The sequence below is a fragment of the Octodon degus genome, unplaced genomic scaffold (genome assembly GCF_000260255.1).
Source record: "Octodon degus isolate 3935 unplaced genomic scaffold, OctDeg1.0 scaffold00007, whole genome shotgun sequence".
Taxonomy (NCBI): domain Eukaryota; kingdom Metazoa; phylum Chordata; class Mammalia; order Rodentia; family Octodontidae; genus Octodon; species Octodon degus.
This window is the reverse complement of record NW_004524583.1, coordinates 1,097,800-1,107,065: the sequence shown is the minus strand read 5'-3', so window position 1 is coordinate 1,107,065 and position 9,266 is coordinate 1,097,800. Positions and strand designations below refer to the sequence as shown.

Sequence of the window (9,266 nt, the reverse complement as noted above, 5' to 3'; positions counted from 1 at the left end):
TATGCTTTTTATTATTTTTTATTTTATTTTATGTGGAACGGGGATTGAACTCAGACCCTTGTGCTTGCCAGGCAAGTGCTTATTCTACTGATGTCCCTGGCCCCTTATGCCTTTTATTGATGTGTCCTAAAAATTCTTTTTCTTTGACAGAAGTCAGTGAACCTGCAAGCTATCTTGTGGATAGGGTGAGTCAAGTTTCCCTATCTCTGCCTTTGGGGACCACCTTAAACTCTGGTGACACCACCCCTTTGCTGTATTAAATAGCTGACATTTTGTTAAAACATTTTCAAGATGGCTTAAATCTATTTTCTTGGTGTGCAATATTAATTAGCCTCAATAGGTGTATTTTTGTGGATTTTTTTTGGGGGGTGTACTGGGAATCAAACTCAGACTCTTGCACTTGCCAGGCAGGCACTTATGCTACTATGCTAACCCCTCAGCCCCTGTCTTTCACAGCTCGGAGTTTCCCAAAAGCATGGCCAGAAAGCTGAGAGCAGGTTGGAGAAGAGCATCTTCAGAGACAAGATGAATGGGAGTAAGGTCATCTAAGAAATGGTACTGAGGCTTATGGATTAGACTTTTTAATATTCTTTAGTAAACACAGGTAACCATTTTAATAATACTTCATATGCATTTTTGGGCTGTTGGGTTATTGATCTGAAACTTTGTGTTGAGGCTAAGCTCTGAGACTCATCTCTCATTCTAGAGTCTCATAAGAAGCTCTTCATTTGTGATGAAAAGCTGAGTGTAGGGCCCTTTAACATCCACTATAGAGCAATAAGGTAGCTTCAGTTTCTGAACTGGACTGGAGGAGGTAAATTGATTCCATGCCTCTGAAAGCAAGCTTCCATGTGGTGACGGCTTGCTCAGTTCTTCTCAAACGAGCATGTAACAGGGCGAGAGCTGACCTGCAGGAACACATAAATGGTCACAGACAGAACATCTAAAAATGGACAAAGAAAACAGTGATGCTTCATCCAAACCTGCTGACCTGAAAGTAAGTACAGTATGTGTGGGAGTCTCTTCCTACTTGAATGTCATTTGAATGTTGAACCTGTTAGTAAAATGAGCTCTTATGATTCTATAAAAATAAAGGGACAAAAAAATCTTTTTTTTTTTAATGATACTTAATAGAGTTTGCAAATGTGAGATCTTTTTGAAGTACTTTACCTGGCAATTGATTAGAAACTGTTTCTCTAGAACTCCAGGAAAATTGTACTGATCTCAACACAAATTCCACTTTAAAATTTAATCGGTGCTAACTGAGACTGCCTATAATATGTTCTTGCACTTAAAGATCCAAATTTAGTCTTGTCAGTTTTGTATGCATTGACATTTCTGTGTTTCTTTCTCTTACATCTTTGAAGGAAGGCCTGAAAGTAGGGTGGTACCATAGTCAGCCCCTACAGCACAATATTTTCTTCTAGATCCACACTCCTCACCGGGACAGAACATCACAGTAAACATGGGCTGCTTTCACTCAGTTCCTCCAGGAGGTTTACAAGCGACATTTTACTCCAAGGGATAACAAGAGTGTTTGACAAAAAGAATAAGGGAACCATGAATAATTCAAAGTCTACTGGGCCACATATTATCCCATTAATTGTCAGGATTAAAGGCTGAAAGACAGGAATTTTGAAGGGAAGAGTGAGGAAGAATAAAAGAAACTGAGAGAACTTTTAACAAAAGCACAAAAGAGAGATTATTTTTTCAGAGCTGGTTGGTAGACTATTGCCTTTAAAAGAATGTGTGGTTAAAAGTTATTTCATCACTGGAGTTTAGTTACCCTGACATGCATAAATCTCTTTGTCAAAGAAGCTAAAGTCTTGAATACATTATTAAAGAATTCACAGCATCAAATGACAAAAGGTAGAAGAGAAAATAAAAGAGGAGGGGGAGGAGGAGGAGGGGAAACAGTTAAATAATGTATTTTTTTCCTCTTCCACATAACACTTCTCATATCAGTACATATAAGCCAATCATTTTCTAATTCAGGGCCGGGGAGATGGCTCAGTAGAATAAGCACTTCCTTGGCAAGCGGAAGGACCTGAGTTCCATCCCCGGTTCCGAAAAAAAAAAGTTCTGATATCTAATTCAGTGAGTCCTCTATTTCATCCCTTGTTTTATTTTATTTTTGATTTTTTGAAATAGTATCTTACTATGTGATTCAGGCTTGCCTTGAGCTCACTGCAGAGTCCAGGCTGGCCCCAAACGTGCAGTGATCCTCCTGACTCAGCATCTTGAATGCTTGGATTACAAGATTATGCCACCAAACTTAACTCCTTGCTTTTTCTTAAAATTATTCTGGCACTTATGATGGAGAAGCTGTCATAAGATAGACCAGTCATTTTTTCACTTCACTTAAAAATTATTCTTTCATTGATGATTGAAAAACAATCACCAATCAGTTCAGTAATGGGCAGTGGTAAAACAAGCATGTTGGATTCCTTCCTTGCAAACCTACACAATCACCTAACTTTTCTGCCTACCATTCAGTGTCAGTCATAAAGCTATAATTAGGAAATCAATTTATTTCTACGAGATATCTTATTTTAACTCTTATTTTGAATACTGCCTTGGCCAACATAGAATCGGTTGTGAGAGGGGACAGCAACGTAGCATGAACATTTGAAGTGCACACACACAGCTGAGAACACACACAAATCTACCCTCACAGAATATTGACCTTCACTTCCTGAGCTCCAGATCCCTTGGTGTACTGTGCTCCATGAGCTTCAGGCTTCTGTCACAGCATTCACTCAGCAGGGTCAGAGAGCTGCTGACAGAACCTGGGAGCCATTTCTCTAGGGTTGCTATAATGTCTAAGTTTTCTGATCTTTACTATGCGACTTAATGCAAATCCAGTTATTATACTTACATAAATAATTTAACTCATATAGTTAGTCCTCTTAACACCAAAATCTCCTAGTAGTTAGTTCCATTTAAACTCTTAACTACTTCTAATGATACTGTATCTTTCTCTTTTAAAAGATATCCCATATATCAATTCATGTGGTTGGTGTCCCGGGAAGGCTACCAGGGAGACGACCACTTCGAAAACCTATTGGCAAAGGCAGACCCAACAAACAGTCCAAGAAGAGAGCTCCCTTTTGGAACGTTCAAAACAAAATCATTCTCCTCACACTGTTTTTATTTATCCTAGCAGTCACAGCTTGGACACTTCTGTGGCTCTATATCAGTAAGTTCAAGTTTATTTCCTTTGGGACAGGGGCTTGTGGTGTGAGTCCTGCTCTAGTCACGTGGGCCTAGGCTGCCCTAGGGATCTGATGGAATTGTCCTCTTTCCCACACCAACACACTGTTTTCAAAACTTGTGCTGAGATTTTAAAGGGAAAGAAATCAGGGTAGTCTCCCTCCTTTCTTCTTGTATGACTGCCACTTCCTTCCACAGGCCAGAGGTATATAATGGGAAGAGTTGACAAGGATGCCCAGGAGATCTTGACTAGTTCAAAGATATAACACATCTATGGCTATAAAATATTAATGGAATGTTAAGGTGCTTTGTTTCCCCTGCAGGCTGTTTCTAGGCAACCTTAAATTTCTGGTTCCCTCAGCTCCAGTTCACAGAAGCATCTTCCTCTCTCTTGTTGTGATGTTTTTTCCATCTAATTGATCCTTTGGACCAATGTGATACTTAAGCTCTTTCTTATACAGCCCTTATACAACTCAGTAGCCACAGCCCTCATAGAGCTATGTTAGTTTCCACCCTATACATGCTAGTTTATCTGATAAAATATACATGTACTGTGATTTTAGAAAATACGTGTGCTTGGTATACTTGGACTATGTGCTGGATTGCTAACAAAATAGTTCTCACCCTCTTGTAAATTTCTGAGCAATATGTGTCATAGGAGCATCTTTTGCTGTATCATTGTTAATGAGATGTTTGGTGACTGAACACCCCTGGAAAACTGGGAGAAGAAATCGTGTGATTTGAGAATTGTACCTTTTTCTCCCCTCACGCCTTGGGGACAGGGTGGAGAGGGAGAGGCTGGAGACTGAACTCAATCCTAATGACCAATTTTTTAACCAATCGTGTTTATACAATGAAACCTCCATAAACGCCCTAACAGACAAGGTTCAGAGAGCTCTGGGACTGGTAAAATATTTGCTTGCTGGGAGGGTGGCATGCCCCACCTCCACAGGAACAGAAGTGCCTGTGATTGGGTGCTGTATCTCTTCATCTGGCTGTTTATTTGTCCACTATATAATGTCCTTAAGGAAAGTTTTCTCTGTGTTCTGTGAACCACTGTAGCAAATTTTCACACCTGAGGAGGGTCATGCAAACACCTAATATGCAGAGCAGTGTATGAAGCCCAGAGACCCTGTACTTGTGATTGGGGTCTGAAGTGGGCAGTCATGTGGAACTGAGCCCTTCAACTGTCTGATGCTCTGGAGAGCTAGTGCAAGAACTAAATTGAACTTTTAGCTATCCAGTTGGAGTCTGCGGACAACTGAAGAATTGCTTTGTGTGGGAAATAAACTCCACACATTTGAAATTGGGAGTATTTTGAGCAGAAAAAAAGACTTCTTCAGTTTATTCTCAAGGGTACTAAAATCTGACTGTAAGGCAAAATTAAAAGGCAAAGCATTAATAAATAATTTCAGTTTAAGGCTACTGAAAGATGTTCTAGAGACGGAACAAAACGATCAGAACCCCACGAATGAGATTGGAAGCAACCAAATAAATAGGGTTAGCAATTAAACACAGGAGAAAAAGGAGTAAACGACAACAGATGGATGTTCAAGAAGAAGGCGGTGGTGAAGGAAAGCAAGAGACAGGAAAAGGAATATTGTGGGACTGTCCTGCTTCAAGGTTGTATATGGTGAGATTTTTGGACTTATGTGCAAACATGAGAAGCATAGAATTCTTTATCCTATTTTTTAAAATATAATCTAATTTTTAAATGTTTTTTTATCATATTATGTTGGGACTTAAAGTTCAACATATCAATACTTGATGAAAAATACCTGTTCCTTATTATGCCTAAGATGTTTGAAATGCAGTGAGATAGTGAGGTTAAGATTGATAGCCCAAATCGTTTGATAATAACAATAAGCTTTTCTTCTGGATGGTTAACAACCTAAGTTTGCAGACCAAAATTAGAGAAAAAGGAGGGATACAAGGAAAGCCAACATTTTGGCCCTAGCCTTCTAAGGTCAATTAAGACTCAGGACATATGAGAACTTGTACTGCAACGTCATGTACTTCGGTAGTGTCCCAAATTTTCTGATCAAGAAGATTATGGGGCCAAAGAGGAAAGTGATCGATTACATAGAGTGTGCCTAAGGAGAGTCACATGGGGAGAAGACACTCTCTCAGGCTTTCACAGAGAGCACATTGGCCAAGCATTGGCCGTGACTCATCCACATGGCTGCACTGATAAAGGTTCTACAATCTGAGGTACAGGATCTCAGGACAAATCCTGAGGGCATTTCACTGACCTTCTCAGACCAAAAAGCTACAACTCTTGTTGCATAGGTCCTGCTTTACCTTGGTCTTAACCATCCAGCAGAAAAGTATGAAGACGAAATTATAAGAAATAAAGCCACGCTGTTAAGTTGAGCTGTGGGGGACTCAGGTCAATAATTTCTGACATTGCCAGTTAAACAGAAGACCCAATGCTATTATGGGCTACTGGACTCTTTTAGAATATTTTGCTGAGTTTACACACCTATAATATTCAATAACGGAACTTAGAAAAAATGGGGTATACAGATGAATGTCCATTTTGTATCTGTGTATTCAAAGTGGTTGGGATAGATATATAGTTACATTCTGTTAATGAATAGAATGATTTGTTCTAATGGTGTTTGTAAATAGGATCACAAGTCCGCATCTTGTACAGCAATTAACCACTAAGAAGAACATATGTAGTGTATTATTTGTTGAAAAATAAAAAAAAATAAAAAAATGCAGAAAATTTAAAAAAAAATAAAATAGAAACACTAAAAAAAAATAATTTCAGTTTAGGTTACAAAATACAAATTGTTCATGTAAAATTTATGAGGCTCAATGTAGCTCCCCAGGCTACGTTCAGAAGCTACCAGGTGCATTTCCTATCTTCACAAAGCATCCAGTCCTGCACTGGTGTGTGCTACTTGTTCGTTTGTTTATTTTCCTTAAGTGGTTATTTTGTGATCAGAGAAGAGTGGCATCCAGCCTGCCTATGAACGGAGTCCACAGAAGCTTTCCTGAAGTGGTTCCTGCCAATATACTTGGTACATTTTGGGACAGTCCACTGTGTGTGACCCCCGGGGGACAGACTGACACCAAGGATACAATTTATGTCTGCGAGGAGACAGATCAGGTCAATGGATATTTAAAACAAGCATACGACTGCCATGGAAAGCAAGCTAGTCTATATTACTTCTGTATCTCAATTGATGCATTTGCATTGGGTTGGAATTACTAGATAAAGTTTTGGACTTGTGCGAAAGGAGTTTGTTAGCTGTGAAATGATTGGGAAGGATATTTCATGGAGACAGACAAGTATGAGCAAAAGCAAACTAGTGTGCGTGAGTCTCAGTTGTTCAATGGAAAACAAGTTAATCTGATATGGAAAATTTGGGCATAGAAGGTAGCCTTGGGAGTGAGCAGGACAGTTAGTTACAGAGGCCATGGAGGATCTTGCCTGTTGGACTGAGCTACAGATCAGTAAACGCGATCAGACTCAAAGCTGAATTGATCTTTGTATCGCTACTGTTTGATGCTTGCGTGCTTTCTGATATGAGAAGGATGTGTGAAACACAGCTAAGAAGCACCTGTCTTATAAAAAGAAAACCAAAATCCATTGTGTTCTATATTGGAGGCCTAGTAAGGCATGATCAATAACCACAGTGCACAAGCCCAGCACAGGACTGCAGGTCTCCTGCCTTCCCCTTCCACAGCCTCATTGTTCTGCTCAGGGTCAGAATGACTATGGTTCAGTCCTACAGTGGGGCTGCTTCTTGGCATCCTGGAGGTTGTATCTTCTTTTTACTTTAACCCTCACTTATTTGGCATGTGCAGTGGGTCCTGTGCTAGCAAGGAACATTCTCTATCTCTCCCCCTCCACCCAGTCCCTCACTGTCTTCCTCCTTGCAGTCATGTACTGAGCCCCAGACTAAGCCTGGCCCTTGACAGTGGCTGCTGAGGGAAAGAAAGTGTAAGTTGACATCCATTTCCTCTGAGAACAAGCACAAGCTCGTAGAGCTGTGATGCAGCCTGCTGTAGAAAGGACTGCACAAGGGCCGCCTTGTAAACATGAAGAAAGGGTGAGAGGCTCTCACTTCCTCCAGCTACTGCCTCTTTCCTAGGTGTCCTAAGGCTGTGCAAAAGTCACAACCTTGCCTTTGCCTCTTTTCCTGCAAAATTTCTGGGCAGGCCTAACATTAAATCCGGTAGTTGTCACTGGGCAGAAAACTTGAGGAGTACCTGACAAGGGCCGTGGGACATGCTGGCTGCCTCATCAGAAGAACAAATTCTCCATGCCCTGGACAGAGCTGAAGACCCACCCAGGACCTGACCATCAGGCCACACAGTCAGACGGGATGAATGGAAGCCCCAGGGACAGTCAATGGGAGTTGCTCCCTTCTTTTACTTCCTTACATGTCATAGTCTTGGAATCCATGAAAGTTGTATGTATTCTTTTCTTTCTTTAGAAACTCTAGAATATAGCCTCTACCTTTAAATCTTGCCTATAAATATTTGGCAGAGGTAGTCAGAGAGAATAGGGCATTTTAAGATACGTGGTGTTTTGCTTCTGATGGAAGAGATGTCAGTAAGTACTTTTAGAAGAGTGTCATAGAACATGATTGAACAAAACGTGTGGCTGCTAAAATGAAACCATGTTAGGAGCCTCAGACTAGCTTTGCTTGTTGCCGTGCAGATGGGAGAGTCCCCTAATCACCTTCCCTCCTATTTTGCAGGTAAGACAGAAAGCAAAGATGCTTTTTATTTTGTGGGGATGTTTCGCATCACCAACATCGAGTTTCTTCCCGAGTACAGACAGAAGGAGTCCAGAGAGTTTCTGTCAGTGGCACGGACCGTGCAGCAAGTGGTGAGGTGCTGGGGTGCATGGGAGAGGCCAGCAGGGGGCGCCGGGGTGCTGCGGGGCGTGACAGGGTGCTGCAAGAAAGGGTAGGTGGAAGAAATCTTTGTCATAATACAGAACTGCTTCTCTCTCTCTCAATGTAAAAAGAAACAGCTCTCTCCATTTCTTTTTTTCTCACTTGTAAAATAAAGAAACTAGGTCAGGGGATACTTAAGATGATTTCTAGCTCTGATTTTAAATGAATACTGATTCATTCTGTGACTGTACATTTATTCCAACCTTGGAATAAATTATTTCCAACACTGGAAAGCTCTTGGCTTTTGAAAAAAATTATTCATTTAGAACTCATAAATGTTTATTGGAAAGCTTAGTAAAATTCAGAGAAGGGAAAAAAATAAAAAATTCTAATGTTATCCCCAGAGATAAAGCCTAACGCCCCCTTTTATTCCAAGCTACACTAACACAGGAAATAATGCACTACTGGAGCATTAGCACTTAGTGTTGTCATCTGAGTTTTTCTCTTTAACATTACATTGCCTGTTTATATGTTTGTAAATAGTCTTTCAAAAGAATAAATTTTGTTCCCCCTCAAAGTTAACAAATCCTTTTTTATTGGACGTTTAAACTGTTTTCAGTTTTCTGCTGCTATGGAAAATGGAACAGCAAAACCCCTCCATAAATCGCGTGTGTCTGGTACTTCCTTATGTGACTTCCTGGAAGTACAGTCGCATGGGCAAATAGAAAAATATCGATTCCGGGCTCTTGGCGTACGCTGCCAGCTAGAAAGTTTCTGTTGAGCTCGGCCTGCAGGGACCTTGACGTTGTGCGGAGCGCGCTGGTCCTGAGAAAGGCAGAGACAGCGCTCTGGGCTCTGCGAACTGACTGTGCTTAGACACTGGGCGTGTTACTAGCCCTCGCACCTCTAATGCATGCGCACCAGTGAGTCTTCCAGCATCGCCAGGAGGTGGGTATTTCGATCCCCACTGTACTGATGCAAAAGCAAAACAGCAAAACAAAACGCAGCCGAGGCCCTGGGCGTTCAGGCGATCCACTCTGGGTAGTGTAGCACAGCGAATTTAAACTCCAGACCTCATGTTTTTCCCACCATACTATACATTTTTTTTTCTTTTCAAAGTTTTATTGATAAGCATATAGCAATGAGACAGTTTCAAATCAAATCGAAAGTACAGTTTCAACAAATAATACACTG

At 40.8% G+C, this 9,266-nt stretch overlaps 1 protein-coding gene across 1 annotated transcript in view; it reads left to right on the top strand.

Annotated features, from left to right (window-relative positions):
* Positions 1-949: 949 nt before the first annotated feature.
* Positions 950-9,266, top strand: part of Tmprss7 (transmembrane serine protease 7) — a 46,064-nt gene continuing 37,747 nt past the window's right edge. Inside the window, exons 1-3 of the mRNA XM_004624880.1 lie at positions 950-997; positions 2,992-3,199; positions 7,932-8,062. Coding sequence (XP_004624937.1) covers positions 950-997; positions 2,992-3,199; positions 7,932-8,062 — 387 coding nt within the window. The remainder of the gene's footprint in view (positions 998-2,991; positions 3,200-7,931; positions 8,063-9,266) is intronic.